This window comes from Pleurodeles waltl, chromosome 4_1 (genome assembly GCF_031143425.1).
Source record: "Pleurodeles waltl isolate 20211129_DDA chromosome 4_1, aPleWal1.hap1.20221129, whole genome shotgun sequence".
Taxonomy (NCBI): Eukaryota; Metazoa; Chordata; class Amphibia; order Caudata; family Salamandridae; genus Pleurodeles; species Pleurodeles waltl.
The window spans coordinates 615058757-615081986 of NC_090442.1; the positions used below are offsets into that span (position 1 = coordinate 615058757).

The window sequence follows — 23230 nt, forward strand, 5'->3', positions numbered from 1 at the left end:
AAAACTCTCATCAGGCAAGAAAGCCAGCTCGTCAGCGACTGAAGAGGTCTAGGGTATCTTCTGCGCTCCTATGCGACACCTTGAGTCAACAAGCTCAGTGGTCTCGAAGGGTCTTCTTTGACTGAAAGGGGCAAGACGCATCACAAGAGGCCTCGTCACACTCAGGTGAGAGGCAGAGATTGCAGACCCGATGGGAGATCAGCCTAGGGGTACTTCATACAACACCAGAGGGCAGTATTGAAAGGGTGTCCATTCCATCTCAGGCAAGACATGTTGAGAGAGTGCCACATGGAAGGAAGAACCGATAGACGAGGCCCATCCAAAGGCAGGAGTCAACCAGCGTACTGTCCTGAGTGGTAACTGGAAGCGTTGAGCAGAAATGAGTGAAAAGGGAAAAGGTAATCGTAAACAATACCGAAGGAGAAATAGGGCACAAGAAAATCAAAAACTATCACTGCGACAAAGACAATCCAGAGCACGGATGCACATGTCCAAACCCGAAGGGGAAAAACAAAAACAAAACACACTAACAATGGAGCTGATGACCATGCGCATTGCAAGCAAGAGGTGGAGTCACACTACCTCATGACTCAAGAAGAATTCTTCAAAGAAAAACAACTTGCACACATCTGAGCCCAAAACTATATGGCAATAGTATGCAGTGCATGTGTACCTACAGGCTCACCTTGCTGGAACATACTTTACATATTTTATCTATGTTGACCCTGATTGCTTTTGTGCCTAGCTACCAGGCGGTTAAGCACAGGTTTATCTAGTGTCCTTTGTGGGTTACCCTGACAAGGATTGTGTTTATTACCTGAGTGGGGCTCTCACCCTTCTCTACTAATAACCTAATTCTTATAATTTGTTAATTAAGCAGAGAAGTAGAAATAATACAATGAAGCTTCACGGAATCAGAAGCCAGTACTTGGCAAGTCCAATGTGTATTGGAACCCCAACAAACGCACATTTGTTGACAATTGAAGTGTTGAAAGTGGGCCTTTCACGCAAATGACTGTTGCCTGGATTTTCACTCTTCCACCCTGTCTGGATCACAGACTGATATTCACATGCAAGCATGAAGACTTGCTTAATTCTCAAAGCCTTCAGCGCCTATTGAAAACATGTTATTTTACATTAAGTGCACTTGCATATGTATCTCACGCGGCAGGGCAGCCTGGTGTGGACGAGAACTGGGATAGTTTGCTTCCCTTCCTAGGTCCATTTTCAGTTTCTTCCTGAAATGTGGGACTGAGTTGGTGGCACTAATGTACGTTACAAGATTTAGAAGCTAGGCATGAGAAGGCATAGCCTCCTGCTCTTGCTCTTCAGATGTGGAAGACAGTGTCACGCAGGAGGTCTGCTTAGCAGAGGTGTCTGGTGGGAGTGTGGAAGCTGATGGGGTTGTTCCCCGTAGGTGGATCTAAATGGCATGAATGTTCATGTAGGTGGCAACTAAATTGTTTAGTGCTTTGTTTGGGTGTGTAATTTGTATATTTGTGTGTGGGGAACCAGTAGAGGTCTCTGTGGAATAAAGAGATGTAAATCTGACGTAGAGTAGGTTTCCGTAGTCTAGCTTGCTGGTGATGAGTGCTTGAGTGATTTTTAAGTGGGTGTCGAGAGGAAGTCATCTGAAGATTTTTCTTGAGGTGAGCAGGAGGAAGTGATCGAGTTGACTTGGCTGGTCATTGATAGCTTGTTGTTGAGCAAGATTCCCGGGTTCCTGGCTTGACTGGAAGGGATTGTAGAGTGACTAAGTTCTGATGGCCACCAGGTTGGGGTCCATTGAGTGCCGGTCTTTCCCGTGAAGTGTTCCCTCTGTCTTGTCATAGTTGAGGTGGAGGCATAATTCTCAGAACTGTCAACTAACAGATTCTCTAATTCCTCTCCCTCCCCCAAACTTTACCTCTTCATAAAAGGGCTGTTACTTGACTGTGAAGTAGCATGAGAGCCACAAAAAAGAGCACCCCAATAAAATAAATACTTAGGATGTCATAAAATTTGGAGCCGCCCGTAAGTCATTGAATTTAACATCTAAGGGCCTAATGGTTTGGTACATACCTTTCACTTTCTTATCTGCAATTACGTAGTTTGGAAGCTATTTATATTCGTGAGGGCAAGGTCAATGTTGAAGTTGTTGTAATACGTTTCGAAAAGTAAGGCAAACAAATCAAGAGTACTTTTTATAGTCACCTTTTTGCGGTAGAAACGTAATATCCCATTGTATAACAAGGATAGTAAGCTAAATGCGGGCTACTATATTGCACTTACTTTTGAACCTTTAAATATGCCATTGCTCTGTTCGCCGGTAGGAGTGCATTGGTGCCATCTGCTGCTATGCCTCGTGTATAACATTCTATCGCTGCTTCATATTTTCCTTCTTTAAAATATCCATTTCCCTGGAAAATATAGACAGAATGTAAAGATATCTGATATTTATAGCCTACTGTTTGACAATTTAGAGACACGCTCGGCATATAATATAAATAAAGTATGCAGAACACTGCAAACAGAAGACCAGGTAGTTGAAGTACGACAGAGCAATGTTTATACAGTCTGTGTATGAATACCGGAAGTAATCCTCAAGGAGCTCGTCATAAACATGAGTAATTTTAAAGGACTCTGCGGGCCATTAAACTTATATGCAGTTGGATCACCATTAAAAAAAAATCGTTGGCACATGCAAAATTATAATAGCACAATATATACGCACTTCTACTTTAAAACAAGCTAGATAAAAGTTGTAACACATGCACCATTACACACAGTTTATAATAACCAAAAATGTAGATACAATATTTGACAACTTCAGCAATGTTAACGTTTCAAGATTGAAGGGGGTTCTCAAAGCTTCAGATAAACAAAAGAGGCAAATTTAAGGCAGCACTACTGCAAGACCCAAGCACGGTTACCTGTGTATACACTTGCATGTGCACGCAAGGACGGCCATCTCGGTGTACGTTGAGAGCTCATTCGTAAATATAGCACGCACAAGCAATGCACACACCGGATGCAGCGTCCTACAAGAGGAAGTGAGGGCACCGTAGTAGTGTCTGTGGGCCTGCCCAGCCTTGCCCAGATAGCGCCTTGGGCGGAAAGAAATGTGGCACCCTCCCTGCAGCTGGTGAATGAAGTGAGGTAGCAGGGGGTCGATTTTGTGTTAACGGGTCATTCACACACAAAAATAGTAACTGACCTCTGAGCACAAACTAGTTGGATCCTCCCCCATATATTCAGATTCACTCAGTTTGGCTAAATCACGTTAGTGACAAGTTATTGGTGGTGCGAACGGCGGTGAGTGTCGGCATAGGAAGGAAGGATGTTAATGGAGCGAAAAACGGCACCTGAGGCAAGCAAAAATGATTAAAAGCAGTTCAGTCTGCATCACTGGAGTCAAGTAAAAGGGGCGCTGACGTATGCAAGACTTCAATGTAGACAGCTCTGGGTGCCCTCTGAAAATTCTGGGCCTAGGCCCAGGTCGCTCACGCCACAAGCCGACCCTGGGGCTACTTTCTGTGTGGATGGCTACATAGTGCTTTAGTGGAATACACTCACTTACAGAGAAAAAAAATTAAGGACTGAAGTGGGCTAAACACCTCCAGACTGTCCATTCCTGTAACATATAAGTAGTACGTGACTCTGTTATAGGTTTGGGAAATATTGGACACAGTTTATTAACGTTTATTTACAGCATGTAAGCCCTGCTTTTATGAGAGCCATAAATCATTCCGTCATCTCAGATGTGCATGCAAATGGCGTAATGAGTTGTCATAAATCACTTTATCGTCCATGAAGTTGAAAGCCCATGGGTTTACAGTTACATTGTTGAGATTTGTCATAAAACACTTTGCATCGTAACAACCCCCCATACATTTTTTTATATCTGCATGTCACCTGTCCATCAATCAATTTGCCATAAATCACTCTAGCGTTTAGTCCTTTGTGTATCTTGCCCCTTGTCGTTGGCGTTATTCAGTTTCTATGTAGGAGGGTACTCATTTCTTTTTAGGCTTAACTAGCTACATTGTTTATTCCTTCTATCCAGCTCTCCGACAGACCCGGGCTGTGACTGCTGTGTTTCCTGTACCTGCCCCGACTGCCTTAACCTGACGTGAGGCATCCCAAGGTAAGTAGCCCTGCCACCCCACTGTGTTGGGTGTGGCCTTTGTTGTACTTTTGCTCTCCTTCTCCGCCACGCTCCCTTTGAGTTACCGCCCAACAGGCGGCTCCCCCGTCACGATCCATCTATTCACAGCCTGCTAGCGGCAATGCTGCCCATAAGTTTTTTCAAAACACTTATGTTCCTAGGGAAGACAGGTGTGTCCCATCTTCTGCAAAGTATTCTGGTCTCTGCAAGTTGATTAGCCCATGTCTGATGCTTTCCCAGCCATTTTGTACGCAAAACCTTTTTGCTGCCACGTTTAGCATTTTCCTTGATTTGTCTAATGCCCCTGCCGAACTTGCCCCTCTCCACTTCCGTCTGGTGATGATTTCTGACCAGATCAGCATTGTTTTGTGCAGCCGCCTTGCAACCATCGCAAGGTTCCACCTGATGCTTTCTAGTAGGCCTCTCCTCCCTAGCTGGGCTAGGTCGTTGCCCCCTCCCCCCCCCACCCCCACCCAGATGTATTATTACCACATCAGGCCGCTTGTGCTGCGTGGCTATGAGCTCTCCTAGTCTGTTTTCGAGGTGCTCCCATTTCATGCCCGGGAAACCAAACCATTCTACCTTTGACTATTTTAGGCATTGTTCCTTCGTGGGAGCTCGACACCCATCAATCTCAGGCTCTCTGCATAAAAAGAGTGTCCGATCACCCATGCCGTTCTGTGCTCTGCACCTGTATGTGGAAGGGTACAGTGAGGTTGGGAGTTGTTATTCCTGCTTGTTTGTCTGTTGCCTTTTTATGTAGCCTTTGTAGGCGTTTGAGCTCCACCTACTAATTGCCTTAATGCCCGCTGCTGACATGCCGTGTTGAGCTGCTGATGTCGCCGCCCCTATCCGGAATGAGTGTGTGCCAAATTTGCACGCCGCGAGCCCTGCCCTGGTCAGCGCCCCTTTGAGCACTGCCTTGAATTGGAATGGGCTCAAGCATTCCCCATTCTCATGCTTAAAGAGTCCCTAGTGCCCTTCTGGCCTCCGCTCTAGAAATTCTGCATGCTGCACACTGGGCATACTTCGCTGTCGTCCAGGCATCTCAGTTCCACCTTTGCCCCTTTCCCGAATTGGTCGTTTTGGATTTCCTTAGTAGTATCTGCATGCGCCTTTGGCCTATCTGCATGTCTTGTCTTTGTATGCATGTGTCGGTGTTCCCTGCTTTGAAAGGGGTGACAAGCTCACTTACCCTAAATGCCCCATAAAATGCCAGTGTGAAAGCCGCTTTGAATAGGGTGCTTTCAAAACTGTTCCGGCAAAGGTTGTTCAGTACCCCACCAGTTGTTTCCGTGTGTTAAAAATCGATTGAGCACCGCCGGTCCTTAGTGGGCCCTTCCAGCCTGCGCCACCCCTTCATTGCTGCCCTTATGTAGTGGGAGTTGGTGGGGTCTCTGTCTGTTATTATCTTGCTAAAATGCGCCACTGCAGTCAAATGCTCCTGTGCCCATGACTTTGATTTTTTCTGAGTGAATGCCCAATGTATACTTTTTTCACTACTATTTGCGCTTCTTGTGGCACGGGTAATCCTTCAGACCTGTGACCTCCTGTACTGTTGTCACTTGTGCTGCATACCTTTTTGCTGTCTTTGGCACTAAGGCTTGGGCTACTAGTATTGACAAATCCCCTCCACCAGCCCCCACAGGCTGGGGGGGGGGGGGGGGGGGGGTGAAGGTGTCATCTCCCGTTCTGCTCCTGGGGCTATGCTCCTGAATCTCATCTGGAATCGAGAGAGTGCATCTGCTTTATTATTACTGGTGCCTTGCACGTGCCTTGCTCTAATGTCGAGGTTGCCTGCCAGTTGCATTTTTACCACGTATCTCAATAATTTTAACACTAGCGTGCACTGTGACGACCCTTTATTGATCACGTTCACGACTGCTTGATTTTCCGACCACAGTATGAGCTTCATGTCTTTCAGCTGCTCTTGCCAGATTGTTAATGCCACTAAAATGGGGAATAATTCCAAGAGCGCAATATTCCTTGTGAGACCCAAGGCTGCCCACGTTTGTGGTCATTTTTTGGCGCACCATTTGTCTTTTAATACGGCCTGAAGCCTAGGCTTTGCGGACACCCAGGCCTCTCGCCATATTAACGTGCCATTAAAATCTACCAAGAACTTCAGCCATGTCATCATATCCTTTTTCACCCCTCCCCCGTTTTAACCTGACGTGGTGGTGTTTTTTTTATTTAGCTCCCTGGTCAGGTGTGAAATTCGAATGGCAAAAACCTTTCCTGCTGGGATGACCCATGCTGCAAAATTTAACTTGCCAATTAACTCCTATAGCTCGCCTAGTGTTGCCGTCTGTTTGTCCAGCAACCCCTTGATGTCCTTTACCAGATCCTGTACTTTGTCTTGGGGAATGCGGGATGTGCCTGCTACTGAGTCCAGCTCTATTCCCAGGAAAACTAACTTGCTGGCAGGACCCGTGGTTTTGTCCTCGGCCAACGGAAACCCTAGCTTAGCTGTTAGGGAGTGAAAAGCCTCCAGTAGGCCCTAACATTCTGATCCGCTAGGCTGCCCTACAAATAGGAAGTTGTCTAAGTAGTGTAGCTTCCCTCCACTTGGGTGTGTCTTGTGCAGAGCCCATTCGATGAGTGTGCTGAATTTTTCTAAGTATGCACAAGATATGGAGCCCCCCGTGGGCAGTGCCTTGTCGAAGTATGTTTTTCCCTCAAACTTAAAACCCAGGAGGTGGTAACTCTTCGGTGTACGTGAAGCAGCCTGAAAGCTGACTCTATGTCTGCTTTTGCCATTAAGGTGCCGCGCCCCTTTGCGCGCAATCTGTCAACTGCGTCCTCAAATGATGCGTACCCCACTGCGCAGTCATCTGGGTCGATGCCATCATTCACTGATGTGCCCTCAGGGTAGGACAGATGGTGAATTAGCCTAAATTAACCTTGTTCTTTTTTGGGGACCACCCCCAAAGGTGAGATTATCAAAACAGGCGGCGGGGGGCCTGTTAAAGGTCCTTCCACCCTCCGTAGCTCCAGTTCCTTGTTAATTTTTTCTCTTACTATTGAGGGGTGTTTCCCTGCTGAGCGCAAGTTCCTTGGTTCTATTTTGTGGCTTCTACAATATGAGGGGATTCTAAAACCTTGTTCAAAACCTTCACATATTAGGGCTGCGTCCTGTTTGTTGTCGTAATCATTGGCTAGCTGTCTCAATGTGCCTGTGTTTATGGGGGATCTAGCCAATCCTACCGTTCTCCCCAACCAGGCTACCATGTTGCCTTGACTATCTCTTTTTTTCTTTTTCCCTCTTGTGCATGCTTCCTCTCCCTCTTTTGCATTCTGCTATGGGATCTCCCCCACCGCATGTGCAGCACATGTGTCTGAATTTGCATGCTGCCCCCCATGTGCACTCGTCTTTATCGTATTTAAAGCATACCAATGCTGTTCCCTTACCAGCCTGTGCCCCCTTCCACTGTGTGAACTGTGGCTTTTTGTAGAAGGGCTTTGCTTTCTCCTGCCTTCCTTGTGGTAGCTCCCTCGAAAGGGCTGCTCGCCCTTGCTTGCCCAACTCCTGGCCTCCCTCGCTATCATCATTTTGTGCATGTAGCCTGCTACATCCTCTTCATCCCATTCCATGTCTGGGTGCGCTTGCATTTTTAGCCTGAACCCTTTGTCATGGTCTAGCCATGCGTCCCCCATGAATTGACTTTGCCCCTCGTATATTTTTGACTCGTAGAGCCATAAATCTTTTGCACAGTGTGGGAATTTTTCCACTATGATACAAGCCATGATTCTGAATGCATCCAGCCAGTAATCAAACTTCTTCTCTTTCCTTACCCTGTTTATCTTCCTCCTCTCTTCTTCTTTCTTATCCACTGTAGTCAAGTCTAAACCCTGACCTGAATCTCTAGGAGTGAGAATATGTCAAACTCCCTGCGCCAAATTCGCTCTTTCACCGCCAGTGGGATCATGCTTGCCAGGCCTGGTACTCTTGCCACCATGTATGGTCTCTTTAGGATCCCCCTTTTGTATGCCTCCAGGGCCAGCACACCCGCTGATGGGCCTACGTCTGTCCTTTTCAGTGTCACTGCCCCAGACTTGGGTTGGGGCCGCCGTGGTGCCTGCTGATGTTGCCTCTTCCTACCCCTGGTTGGGTGATGGGCATTGCCCGCAAGGTATATCTGCTCTATTTGTTGAGACCCTCTTTCTTCGAGTATCCCTGGGGGCCGTGTCCCCCTTGGGTTCTGCCACCCCAAAACCCCTCTGTGTCGCGCGCACCCCCTGGCTTCGCAAATAGCAGTGGCACTATTGATTTTAAACATTCTTGTACAATCGTGCTGATTTGCTCACCATTATTCGCTTTTGCTCGCTTGCTTGGTCCTGGGGTCCCTGCTTCAGGGAGTTCGCCGGCTTCCTTCTTGTCCCCTTTTTTGGCATCTCTGCTTGCGTTCCTCTGTCGCTTGTTAGCCTCGCTCTGTGGCTCCTCCTCGTCTCTGGATGCATCGCTTGTTCTGTCGCCAGTGTGCCCTTCTTGGGTCGGCACCTCGCTTGCCCCATCTCCCCTAATCTGCTTCAGGATTCAGTCTTTGCTGTGTGTCGCCGGCGCTTCACTTGCTGCCTTAATGATTTTTTCTATGTCAAGTTCTTGGTTCTCGCCGTGGTTCTCCATGTTGAGATGTGTTGTTGCCGGTCCGCGGATTGCCGGTGACAGGGTCGCGCCGCCTGATTGGGCTGTCCCCTGTTACCGATTTGTTGCTCTACGTGGGTCGCATCGCCGGTTGAGTCCGCGCTCGTGGTTGCAGCCAGGTCGCATCGCCCTCTGGGCTGTCCCTGGCTGCTGGCTCTGCTCTGCTGCCCACTGTCCTTGTTTGCGCTTGCGGCTGTGGCCAGGTGCGTTGCGTCACCCCTAATGAGCTGTTCCTGGTTGTCGGTTCTGCTTTGCTGCTCCTGTACATTGTCCCTTCTTGGGATCGCAGCCAGGTCGTGTCGTCCCTGCGGGCTGTCCCTGGCTGCTCAATTTGTTTGTCTATGGTCAACACAGGTCATGTCACCTTTAGGCTGCCCTTGCTTGCCCCACGACTTTTGCACTTCTCAAAAGTGACTCAGCTCTATGTTAGTCTGGGTAAATCTTGGGTTTATTATACATATATATTTTTTGTTGTTGTTCTCCCAGACCAATTATCTCCTTTTTGCTGGCAAAAAACTCCTTGTGCTGTTACTACGAGATTACTTATAGTATCCCACTATACTTCTTTTCTGGCTGCTCAAGGGTCTGTGCGTGTGGTGGAGCCGAGGGATTAAATTTATTTTGTCTGTGGAGGGGGCATGGCCTTAATTCCCTTATTTGGGCCAGTAAACCCCTTCAGTAAATTGGCAGGTGGGCAGGGTGCTCACCGCGCACTCCCAGCGCCCGGTCCCTCTCTCCTTTTCCCCACTGCAACCCCGGGCCACGCTCTGATCTCCTCTGACGGCCCGGGTTCTTTGCCTAAACAATTGTGCCGGGAAGTGCCCTTGACTGCAGCCTCTGAATTGGAGGTGGGCTTTGCACTCAACATGCGCTCCCTGCGCCCGTTCTCTTTCTCCCTCAATCAGCCCTGGCCATGTGATGCAATCCCTGGCGGCCTGGGTCCACTGATTTACACTTGTGGGAGAGCCCCTCGCCACGCCGGCCCGCCTCAACTTTCTTTTGTAGCACGGTCTGCGTGCTGCGAACTATTGCGGCCTCAGTTCCGTCCTCGAGGGACAAGTGCAGCGCCGCCTGACTGACCTGCTGCTGCTTAGTGGGCCCTCCGCTCGGTGTAGGTATGCCTAGGCATCTCGGGGTTCAGAACGATCCACCTCTGCAGGATCCGAAGGTCGTCCGCGTCCTCCAGCTAAGCATCCTACTTTATTTTGGAAACCGCTCCGCTGCCTCCCTGGTCGCGCTGGTCCTCGCTGCCTCCCTGGTCGCGCTGGTCCTCGCTGCCTCCCTGGTCGGTGCTGGTCCTTGCTGAGTCGCTGCCCGGCCGCCCCACGAAGAAGAGGGGATCCGGTCCGGGCAGCCATTTTTAAACCCCCAATCGTGTCGCTTGGGGCACGTACAGACAATTAAAAAAATGCAGTGGCCCCCATTGGGCCAAGATAAAGTTTACTGCCCCTCTCCTTGTGCTTCCATCTGTTCCGGGGTGTCAAGAAGGGGGGGGGGCTTGCCCTGTGGACAGACCACTTTCTGTCTCGTATCGGCGCGATTGTACTCGAGGGCCTTGGTGGGGTTTCCGCTCCCCCCCTCGAGCACCCTTCGGTTGCAGCCCTTTGCTCTAATTCTTTGACCCATGCAACTTGCTGTAATGGGGAGAAGAAAAACGTTAATGTTAATGAGGCTACAGCATACCAATGGACGAAGAGGGATGGATGCCCTATGTAAACAAGCATTAGTAAATGCATCAGGTGTCTCCTATGTGATTATTAATAAGCTATTTTTTGTTTTAAGTTGTAGCTTAGTGAATAGTTGTGCAATATAATTTACTGAAACTCCTTTAAAGTGTTTTGACTTGTTTATTGACAAAAAGGCAATATATTGTGGGGTTACTAGTTGTATTATAAAGTGGGCAGATTAGGTAAATGGGGGAGGTGAAAGATAAAAATAACATTTAATTCAAAAGTAGGTTTGAAATAGGTGCAGCTATGGAGAGAATACATAAAGGATAGATTAAAAACCATACAAGTGAAGTGTCCTGTGAAGGAACTGTGGCATGAAGAGTACTGATAAACAATGATTAAAGCACCAATGTTAGATGTTGGAAGGCTTTTCCGTGAATACAGATCTTCTTGATAGTTAATCAGTCCGTGAAGCTTATACCAGCCGTTAACCTTTAGCAGCTTTAAATCAACAAAATTAATCCAACAAACACTTTACAAAAGGGTGATGCAACGAGATAATGATTTAAAAACGCATCCGAGACAGATGCTGTATATGTTGGGAAATGCGTCGGAAAATCATAAGAAAACATACAACTATTAATCATGCTTTAAATGTATATTGACAGAAGGCGATTAAATAACTGCAGTTGGTCAAAGCCAAAAAATGCAGCTCGCCACCAGGCTTGAAAATCTGCTAGAAATCATACTTTAAACGTGTGCACTCAATGGACAAAGCAAAAAAATAAATATGGTCAGAAAGCACGCTTTAAACACAAAAGCGGATGAAAACAGTATTTAGGCCTCGGGACACTGATAAGAGCAAACACACAAAGAAAAAAGGAACAAGCATGGTTAATGCAGGAGATAGTATGCTGCGGCCAATAGAAACAGAGAAAAAGTAAGGAGCAAGCACAGGAACCAATGAAAAGCAAGGGTGGGATGTAAATTTCTTCTAAGATATATTTAAGACAACAGATTTCACAAGCACAGCGCAAACACCGTGCAGGCAAAACCTAAAAAGAGAGAAAGAGCAAGACAAAGAAAGAGAGTTGTGTGACAGAAATTTCCACTGCTGCGATCCCCACCCCCTCTGTATCAGTGCAAATTTACTAAAATAAACAGCATACAAATATGAAGGCAAAGAGGTGGTAGGAGAGAGAACCCCCAATGGTACAACAGCGACTAGCTGTCCAGCAGCACTGCTTAACTTGTGCTGGTGTTTGCAAATGGTGATCAGGGCCCTCTATTTTAGAAAGCATTATTTAAATATCATCAGAGATGGGAATGAAAGAGAGAAAATAGGAGGAAGAGAATCACTGCAAAAACAGAGAAAGCAGGGATGAAGAAAAGACCAACAAACAGACAGAGTATGTAGGGTGCTGAAAAAAAAGGCAAGAGATTTATTCAAGACTAGGTTCCATTGGTATGTAACAACCTGGCCATTAAAAGCATCAGAGGGGGCGTTCCTAAGGGCCCCTGTACTTTATTAAATTTTTAAACAAATTAAAGTCTAGCAAGCATGGTGGGCCGCTGCACTGCTGGCATGTAAAGAAAGACAAACATGCGATTCAGTGGTGTTTAATAAGCATCCAAAGGGCTGTGCACTTCCTTTTTAGGTTGAGCTTGTCAGCAGACAGCACTGTCTGCAAGACGTGTTGTATTCAATATAGGCTTTTAACCACACCCACTCTTGCCATTCGTTCTTTGTTTTGGTTTGACTTCAATGCTTCACTTTTTTTGGTGCACTGTGCTAAATGTCTCTCCTTTGCGTGCCAAGTTCCCCCCCTGGGAGCTTTCACTAAGAAAACATCTTTGTTGGCCATCACACTAGGTCAGGCTTCCTTTTGTTCCAGGTCTGATGTCCCCTCCTCCCATCTGGTTTCCATTTTCTCTTTAATCCGAGCCAGGAGCCTTTCTCCTCGTGGCTTGGCACATGCTTCATGTTGGAAGGTAGTTTTTTTTTTAAATAGTTGAGCCTTGTTTGATGTGGCAGAAAGTGAAAGAAGCTTTGAGTTGTGATATATAGCAGCATTAATAAGTTAACCAGGAGGGTAAATTCCTTACCCCATTGGACACCTGCGGGGAGTAGAATTTATGTATTTTAACAAGCGCAAATATATATATATATATATATATATATATATATATATATATATATAAGTTGCAGCCTCCTCGAGGCCCCAGTGCCTCTCGGCTCCATGTTTCTATGGAAATGCTTCACATATGTGCATGTGTGAGTAGGCCTAAAGATGGCTGTGTTCCTTGCACGCGTGGGGACATGGGAGAATTAGCCCTCCTGTGTACAGCGTAAACCAGCTCGGCGCAGCTGGGAGGCAGCCAGGCAGAAGTGATGGGCGACTGTGTTCTTCTGTCAAACTAACCAGCCTCTTCGGGGCTTTCTGAGCCCCTCGTAGACAGGCTAGACACCTTTTTGGCATGGAAGTTACATTTTTGCATTTTACTTTCCCTGGTATGAAACGTGACTGCTCAAAATCACTGTACGAGAGATGAACGTTCAGGCGTTAATTCAAAATACCTTGTTATAGTGCAAGCGTTCAATTTGGGCGTAAACAAGATCAGATGTGCCATGCATATCACAACACTAACTTTTTTTAAGGAGAGATTCCAGTTGATCCACACGCAACAAGATTTTTGACATCTACTTTGCTGCTCAGAAAAAAAAGAGAGTTGATACCAATTGCAATTTGGAACCGATTATTAGTATCTATTTGTTTTAGTTGGTATTTTAATTTCACTAGTAGAATTTACATGTTTAATTCAGTATGACAAACAGGCTAGTGTTGATCAATCTATGTACTGTAACTGGACGAAATAGAAGCCATTTGTAACTGGTCTGTCAAATATGGTAGGGGAAAACAAAGCTTTAGTAACAGATTAGTGCTTAGAAACATCACCATTATTTCATTTAGCGTTCAGTAGTTGTGTTTAGCTCATTCGTGGCCATTCCCAATGTAGACAGATAAGGAAACTAAGACACAGGGAGATAAAGTGAATTGCCCAAGGGCACACAATGTGATGCACAGAGAGAGCCAGGATTATAACATTTTGTTTCCAGTTCTACTATCTGCTACTGCCGGAGGCTGGCACTTAGCGGCTAGATGATGTACTCAGGAGAATCTAGGTTTAATGTATACCTGATTAGTCTTATTCAGTTTCATCCTGAGCAAGCATGTGTATTTGCACTTTGTCAATGGTCATCTGATGAGCATCTCGAATAGAAATGCTGTGCCGAGGTTACAATGAAAGGGCACAACGGCTTTTCCATGTTTTGTTGGAAACAAAAAAAAATATTTGCTTGTGTCCCACGCACATGTTTAATAATTATAACCTATTTTTATGTGTCACTTGTATAGATTCTAAGCACTGTAAGTAACAAGTATGTGGGCGAGCCAACAAATGAGCATCCAGAGCCGAACCAAGGGCCGAACCAAGGGCTCACTGTGGCTCTAAGAGCCAGCGCATGAGCTGAGCTCTGAAAATATTTGGCATGTAAATCGTGCAAGAAACATCATATTAGATTAGGATAAAATGTCATCAAAATTAATGTACATTTCTTTAACACAAGGAATCATTCGCCTTAGTGCATCATTTTATATCTCCGCATTGAGGAGCGTTTCACCTTAGTATATCAGATTATATCTTTGCATTGAGAAGTATTTATGAAAAGTGAGACTTTTTAAAGAAGCACCGACAAACTTTCTTGCCCTGCCTGATGACAATCTTATGAGGAAACTATGACGCTAGATGGGTTTCATTTTCATCAAATATTAATGCTTTGTGGTTCATTCTTGGATGATGAGATTATAGTGTTGGTGACAGGAATAATCTATGTTATATTTTTGGCAGTTTTACTTAACACAATACCTATCCAAGGGCAAAAGAATGCTTTACAACAAAGATTACATTACACCTTTTTTCAATGCAGTGACATGTGCAAGGATTAAAAGACTACTGGGCCAAGGCAGAGATTCAAACCTGGTTCCCCGTGTTGCATGTTCAGCAGTTGTAGCCACCAGGCCATGTCACCTACTCCAGAAGCTCAGCTCATTTTGGGTTTGGGGTTTCAAGAGGAGCTTGAGCTGAACCAGAGCCAGGCTTCTGGCTTAATCCTGGCTTGAGCGTTCAGCGGCTTTCCCCACCTCTAGGTGTATAACTGTTCCCCAATTTAATTGTACTCAATTTACTGACATTGGAAGGATCAGTCCGCCTTGCCAGGAATAAATCATGTGACCTACTAATCTGCATTCAACTCACTAGGATATTAATTTAATGCTCACTGCTAATGCTCAGCTGCTTCCGAACTTGGGAGACAAGTGAACTGTGGCATAAAGAGAAAATGCTGTTTGTCCAGAACTACACAATTTTGGTCCAATGGAAAGAAGGAGAAGGACTTGGGTCTTTTGGTTTTAGAGCTACAATGTAGGAGCTGTACCAGTCTTGTCAAGCATTTTCTGCATATGTCAGTGAGTAATTAGCTAGCTGAATATAGTCACAGATAACCATTCTTTATGTTCCAAATCTAATATCTGCTTTGATTTAATGAGATTCTCATACAGAAAAGAGATATGTAGTTTTATACCACATCTTTTGTAGCTTGGCAAGCCGAACGTTTAGTGTACCATCAATGAGTAGCCTAAACAATGTCTGGCAGGTTGGACTCAGATCCTTTCCCAAAGTTCATCATCCATCCACTCATACATCCCTCCTCCTGAATCCATACGATCAGCCATACACCCTTCCATCCATGTACCTGCCCTTCAATGCATCCATATGTCTATTCTGCTTGTCCTCTATCCATTCTTTCAGGAAGTCAGCATGTCACCTTGAACCATACCGTCCGCCCATCCCCATAGGTTGTTCCGTCTGTCCATTCATCCATCTATCCACAAACCCACCTGTCTGTCTGCCCGCTTCTTGAATGGCAATGACTCTGTGCCTAATCCATACTAGCTGTGCGAGATTGTCAGTTTGTGGTCTTCCTACTCCTTATGCTGTACTTGTGTATGTGGGTGTATGGGCATCACTGTACTACTGAGAGTATTGCTGATGAATGTAACATCAGGCTGCTGGTTCATGATCTGTGTTATCCAGTAGTGAGTTCTTGTCGTTTAGAGCGTTAACTTTAGGTCAGTATTGAAGGAAGCTGGCTCTGTATATACTATATCAGAATGTGATATAGTGTGCACAGCATCCAGGGGTTCCCCAGAGGCATAACAGAGGCTGAAGTAAATAATACTAATGCTCTTTTGTGGTAGTGTGGTTGAGTAGTTAGGATTATCAGAGGGTAGTGCAAAACATTTGTTGTACACACACAGTCAAGAAATGAGGCACACACTCAATTACTAACTCTAGGCAAATGGGTTTTATATAGAAAAAATATATTTGTTACGTTATTGCTAGAACCAAAAGATTCTTGTTGCAGGTAAGTACAGTTGTAAGTATGTATCAAGCATATGTATCAAATGTAATTAGTTTAGATTTGACAAATAAGCGTTTACAGGCTAGTAACACATTTCCCTTTCAAAAATTGACAGTGCAATTTTCAGAACAGTCCTAGGGGAGGAAAAGTGTTAGTGCAGTTTTGAGGTAAGTACTCAACTTACAGTTTCAGTCTCCGGGGGTTAGGATGTCCACTGGTCAGGGTTCAAGATGACCCCAAACATGCACCCCAAACATGCACCACCAGCAACCCCGGGCCGGTCGGGTTCAGAAGTCAAAGTTGGTGTTGGATTTAGAATGGGATCCTATGGAGATCGGGGGCACTCGGAAACGGATCTGCTGGCAGGTAAGTATCCACAACTTTGGAGTGCAGACCTCGGGGGTTAAGGTGAGCACTGGTGGGGGTGAGTGGGAACAGTTTAGGACCAAACACACACCCTGAGCTGCACAGGGGCGACCGGGTGCAAACACAGCGTTGGGATCCCAATGCTTTTCAAAAGGGCTACCCCGGGGGTCACAAAGATGCTGCAAGCTGTGTCCAGGCGGTCGGTTCCGGAAAACCACAGGTTAGACAAGGAGGAGGGCCGTCTGCTGAACGTCGCTGGGCCGTCAGTCAGATTCCCCACAGCCTGAAGGCTGCAGGTGCAGAGGTAGCTTTAGGCGTCTGGAATCTTTGTCCGGTTTCCTCGTGGTCAGGGGGGACATCTGGACTTAGGCTGCAGGCATTATTGAGTAGGGCAGGAGGGGTCAACCTAGAGTGGACACAAGGTCAGAATCACCTGAAGACCTGCTCTGGACCGGTTGGCCACCTAGACACAGGCCATGGGCGTCGGGTGCCGAGTGGGCAGGACTCGCGGATCCGGAGTCCTTCTTGGAGTTTCTTGTAGGCAGAGCCACTGTCCTCAGGAGTTCTTGATCCTCTGGTGGGCAGGCAATCCTCTGGGGGTTTGTAGAGGTCGCTGGCCCTGCAGGATGCCTCACCTTTTTGTAGCAGAGTCCTTGAAGCTGCAGATAGGCTGGTAGGGCTGGGGCCAAATCAGTTGTCATCTGGAGACTTCACTGCTGGGTGGGAGGGGTCGGCTTAGCAGTCCTTCTTCTTTGTTCCTGGAATCTGGTGAGCTACATTCAGGAGTGCCCTTAAATCCTAAATTTAGGGACCTTACAGGGGTCAGAGGGCAGTAGCCAATGGCTACTGTCACTGAGGGTGGCTACATCCATCCGGTGCCCGATCCCTTTGGGGAGGGGACACATTCCTAACCCTATTGGTCCCTGTCATCCAAACCAAGATGGATGATTCTGCAGGGAGGGGGGTCACTTCAGCTCTGGACTCCTTAGGGGTGGTCCTAGCTGGAGCAGTCACTCCTCTCTGTTTTTCCTAATTTTCCAGCTGGACTTGCCATCAAAAGTGGGGCTTTTCCAGGGGGGGGGGGAGGGGGGAATCTCCACTCGCTGGAACGCCCTGGGGCATTGTAACAGGAGGCCTGAGCCTTTGAGGCTAACCGCCAAGTATTGCAGTTCCTGCAGGGGGGTGGTGTGAAGCACCTCAGCCCAGAGCAGGATTTGTTTCTGACTCCAGGGGGCACAAAAGATTTCACCCCATGGGGTCAGAAACTTGTCTTTTAGTGGCAGGCTGGCACAGACTGGTCTGCCTTACAACTAAAGGGTTGGTTAAAATACAGGGGATAGCTCTAAAATGCCCTCTGGGTGCATTGTCCAATAAATCCAACACTGGCATTACAGTGGGTTGATTGTGCTGAGACGTTTGATATCAAACTTTGTAGCCTTCAGGGAAACCATCATGGAGCTGTAGAGTTCATAATGACAAACTCCCAGCCCATGTACTTAATATGGCCACACTGCACTTACAATGTCTAAGAATGGACTTAGACATTGTTAGGGCACATTGCTCATGCAATTTTGCCCTCACCTGTGGTATAGTGCACCCTGCCTTAGTGCTGTAAGGCCTACTAGAGGGTTGACTTACCTATGCCACAGGCAGTGCATGGTTGGCATGGCGCCCTGAGACGGATGCATTGTCAACTTTACAATTCTCTCCCCACCAGCACACACAATTTGCATTGGCAGTGTGCATGTGCTTGGTGAGGGGTCACTTAGGGGCACAATACATGTTGCAGCCCTTAGGGACCCTCCACGGTCACAGAGCCCTTGGTACCACTGGTACCTTTTAGAAGGGACTTAGCTGTGTGCCAGGGGTGTGTCAATTGTGGAAAAATGGTACAGTTTAGGGAAAGAACACAGGTGCTGGGGTCTTGTTAGCAGGATCCTAGCACACTCTCAGTCAAGTCAGCATCAATATCAGGCAAAACGTGTGTGTGTGTGTGTGTGGGGTGGGGGGGGGGGGCTAAATATGCTAAAATGGGCACTTTCCTATAAGTGTGGGTGAAATTGGCTATCAGGAGGTACTCCTCAACATGTGTCCACATTCCCTTCTCCACCTGTGCACCTTTCATGGTAGCCCAGATCTCCCTTCTCAAAAGCATGAAGGTTTCCTAAAAGACTGGGGGATTTGTAGAGCAGCAGTTACCTGCCCTCATGCCACATTATGTTTTTGTGAGGATACTAGTCTGTGATTGTGGGGTTACCCAAAGGACATTTTCCGTGAGCAGGGAAGGGGTGCCTTTCTACCCTCCCCTGGTCCTAATAAGTGTGGTTGGTGTGCTGTACGATAAGGTTTTGGCTCATGATGGTGGTTCGCAGAGCAGGGACACAACGTGTAACCTTCAACAAGCCTGAGTGAGTCAGATGTAGGCAGTGGTTTAATCCTGAGGGGGTGCTCTGCTGGGGGTGTTAGGGTTTTTTGCCCTCTACTAAACTTATGTGAGCAATGGCAGTGTTGTGTAGGAGGCTCACAGATAGGAGCTATGGCATAAAGAATGGGATGCAGTGCTTAATTTGTAAAATAATAAGTGCTGCAGCACTAAGTTTTACTCAGATACCCACGTCAGGTACTATCAAAGGTCAGGTTGATTGGATGCCAAGGCTGCATAGTCTTGATTTCACTTCATGGCGCGTTCATCCACTACCAGACAATCTATGACTGCTTAGCTCACTCTTACAGCTACTTTTTCATCCCTGCTTTCTCCTTTTGTTACTGTTTTTTTCATCTTTCTCATTCTCCCCCGTTTTCAGGTCAAGCTTGGCAGTGCAAAGGGCTGTCTGCAAGACATGTTGTATTCAATATGGGCTTTTAACCACACCCATTCTTGCTGGTCTTAAATGCTTCGCTTTCATTGGTGCATTGTGCTAAATGTCGCTCCTTTTGCGTGCTAAGTTCCCACCCAGGGGATTACACTAAGAGAACATTTTTGTTGGCCATCACAGTATGTCACACTTCCTTCTGTTACAGCGTGTGATGGCCCCTCCTCCCGACTGGTTTCGGTTTTACCATGCTTCATGTTCGAATGTATTGCTGAGCAGAGCCTCAGTGAAACATCCCTTTGGCATTTTCGGCTGGTGTGAAGGACACCTCAGTGGCCTAAATTTATGAAGGATTTGTTGACAGTGTGCTCGCCTTCATTTGCATCCGAGATATTTTAATTGGGTTTGAGCATGAAGGCGCTCATGCCAGTGATGGCAAACTAAAGTTGGCACTTTCCCTGAAAGACTGGCAAGACAAAGAGCTGAACTGAGCCATTAACTGTGAAAAGAAGTCCCATTGTTAGACATGCAGAACCAAATCCATCCATAATTGCACGGTGGAAAAATAATCTTACTGCTGGCATTCCAGCTCACTTTTATTGCTCCCTGCATTCTATTAAAAAAATACATTTACAACACTTGGAGGAACGTTTTCTAGCAAAAGGTAAACAAAGTGTAGAGACATCCTCATTCATGCATATTTTAATTCCATCTTCCCTTCCACCATTGTTTAGTGCTCAATTCTCTGTTTTTCTTTTTATGCTCTCCTCCAAGTAATATCCTTTGGATGTTTTCCATTCTCGGAGGATGTCAGCATGTTCCTGAGTGCTGTGCTACCCTGCCGGTAGTGTTTCGCTGCTCTCAAAGTGGGTGTATGCAGGGAGAGTCGCAGGGTGCAGAGGCAGACGTCCTGCGACCCTTCCCCACTTAAGCTTTCCACCTACATTACTTTAGTATCTAGCCCATTCAGATGATCAAAAAAGCCAACTACGAGTCCCAGAATGCAAAACTCTTCTAATAAGTCAGAACTGGTTTACCATCGCCCATAACATGGGAGCTGTGGGAAGGGGAGTGTTTTGGGTATAATTGGGGCTCCCGGTTTAATAGTAGTTGTTTTTTTAACATTTCCATTTGTGTGTATACATAGTTTTTTCCCTGTCCTATTGGGATTTATCCATTTTCTTTTGTGTACTTTGAATAAATGCAGTCGTAAAATTGTGTATTTCCACATTTAACTAATAAACATGCACTCATACTTTGATGCCTTCACGTTTTAGCAAACTAATGAGAAAGAAGGTGAATGGAAGTGATTTTGTTACATGCAGGCCCACTGGAATTATGTGGCAGAGAGGACCAAATTATGTGGCAGGGCTGACAAATTTATGTGGCAAGGAAAGTTCAGCTATGCGTTTACAACGCCAATAGCTCAAACTCAACTAAATGTAAGACCTACTGCATTGCAAATGCTTGTTTATCTTTCTTACATTCAGCCACATGTACAGAAAACACAAAGTGTGGGCCTTGTACACAGTGTGCCCAGTGGTTGCTTAGGAACAGTGTAAGAATCAAGGCTTATGTTCCACACAGCCTGATGATATGGCTGTTTCCACTTTGGGATGTAGACATATATGCTCTTCTGTTCCCTAAAAAAGGCCCTGACACAGACACAGTTTTCTCCTCATTATTCTGTCTGTACGACTGCAGTGGTTGTGAGCTTACATACAAAGGTTCCAGGACTAATAATGCAGTTCCAATTGAGTGTTCAATTTTGCAGCATTGCTTATGTGTTCATTCAAAAGTCATTCTGTATGATTTATATAGAAAACTAGAGGTAATAAAAGAGACTAATTGGAAATGTAATTCATGATCTGCTCTTGCAGAGTGCTATGCATTTTCAGCCACAGCAATTGAGTTAATTTCTTATTGCCATGCTTTGAGGAATGTAAGTTTGCAGTAAATAAAAATACATAAGATTTTTTTTCCCCTAAAAATAGGAGGACTGTAAGGTAAGGGCAAGATGATCAGTTTGCAAAATACGGATTCCTCATGGGTAGCCAATTGCCCTTCTACTATGTCTCTGATTGCTTTTAATTAAAGGAATCATTAAAAAAAAAAAAAATGCAACCCATATTCCTTAAATGATAACAGAATGCACAAAAAAAGTTACATTTACATTTTTTAAGAGTGGGCTACTGCCTATTCTTAAAAGATGTTTTTTCCCCATTCTCAAAGAGAAGGTGGTCCTTTAGCGACCCCTTCCCATTTGCAAATGGGTTACCACTACATATTTGTAGTCAATAAAATCTTAATATTTTGCAACTGGATTTCGGTTGCAAAACTTTAATACATCCTATTACAATTCAGGATTTGGAAGGTACGTCCTAAACGCGCCCCTTCTAAATAGTAAAATTGGTATTAGATCACAAATCCAAATTGCGATTATGGTAGCATCTTACTGAATCGCACTTTGTAATTTGTACATAGCAAAAGCATTTTTGCGGTTGCAAACATTCTGCAAATCGGGCCATTTAAGACCACAAAAAGCCTTTGCACATTTGGCCCTAAATCACTAGAATTGTAATTTACTTGCGTGTTTTATAATCTTTTTTTAATTGTTTGCACATGCTCCATGTATTCCTTCCCAAATAAAGGGAACAAAGCACTCGGTTCATACCTCACATAAAAAGTCACCTGTGGGCTGAATATACCTCATGTTAGCACTGTGCTTTCTTTGAATCTTGGCCTATCAAGTACTGGATGAGATACTGTTAGAAATTGGTATATTGGTTGACAGGGGTGGAAGCCCCAGTCAGGCAACAACGACAATGGTGGTCAGGATGAACCACAAAAGTCACTACATTAACCTGTGCTAACCCCTCTGGTATTGTGGCGCAAAGCAGTCAGGCTTAACTTGTAGGCAACGAGTAAAGTATTTATGCAGCACACAAGCTGTAACAAAGTGAAAAAACAACATAAGAAAAATCCTAAACTAATTTAGAAAAATAGAGTACATTTTAATAAATACAATGACATTAAACCAAACAAAATCCAATCAGTATAACCATAGATACCAATTATTAAAGTTTTTAGTGAAAATGGCACCAAGAAGCAGAAAGTGCCACTTGTGGTTATCTGGTCATGCTAGACTGGGGCAACATCACATGTTCAGTCTGATCGCATTGGAGTGCGGGTCGAATGCAGGGCCCAGGTTAGTCCAGCTGAAGCATTATCATCTAAAGTCCAGCAGGAACTGAGTAGGCCACAAAGATGAGTTTTTCGACATGAGGTCAAGCATTGCTGATGATCGATGCTGTAGTGCAAAGAGCCATTTGTTGCTTCAGCCTCACACTGGCAGCCCTTGCAGACAGTTGCTGCTGACGCAAAGAGCAGGCTCACCAGGGCTTCGAGTTGGTGGTCGTCGCAGATGGCAGAGATTTGGAACAAACGGGCCCATTCACAATCACAAAGAGCCCAAACTTCAGGACTTTCACCTTCGACTGCAGAAGGAGTTCTCATTGATGCCAGTCAAAGGTAAAGAACTTGGAGGCATCTCACACAGATCAGCACTCACTGCAGAAGTGCTCAGTCTAGCCCCGGCAGGTGCAGTTGGTGCTAATCAGCTGGGCAGATGAGGGGGGCCTCGGGAAGCTTGTGTGTCTCTGTACCTCACACAGGAGGTCAGTCAACTGACCCTTGAAGTGACTCTGGGTAGCCTGGGATCAGGTCAAGCAGGTTCAGACTTCTTTTTTCAGAGAGTAGGGCAGTCCTCTGGCAGCAGGTTAGTCCTTCATCTGAACCTTCTGCTGGTCCAGGAGTGTTCTGAAGAGTGGTTCTGAATGTCATTTTTATACCTGGTGCCAACCTTTGTCTGTTGGAATTCCCTGACCTACCACCCTGACCTAAATCTTGTTCTGGTCAGTTCTACCCCTTGGGTTTGGCTCCAAACTGTTTAGGGTGGCAAAAGGCAGGGCAGGCCTGGTGTCAGGTTCCTTTGTGTGCTATGCACAAGGTCCTTTGAAATTTAATCAGGGCAGAGTACAGCTCCTCCACATCCATCCTGACAGAAGACCTTCTCCCAGGTCCCACTATTCACTGTCTGGGCCCAAT

The 23230-nt window shown here is 45.8% G+C and overlaps 1 protein-coding gene across 3 annotated transcripts in view; it reads right to left on the reverse strand.

Annotated features, from left to right (window-relative positions):
* Positions 1–23230, reverse strand: part of RPAP3 (RNA polymerase II associated protein 3) — a 266423-nt gene that overhangs the window by 160935 nt on the left and 82258 nt on the right. For all 3 annotated transcript variants that reach the window (XM_069229050.1, XM_069229048.1, XM_069229049.1), the window contains exon 9: positions 2272–2399. In XM_069229050.1, the coding sequence (XP_069085151.1) occupies positions 2272–2399 (128 nt within the window). The remainder of the gene's footprint in view (positions 1–2271; positions 2400–23230) is intronic.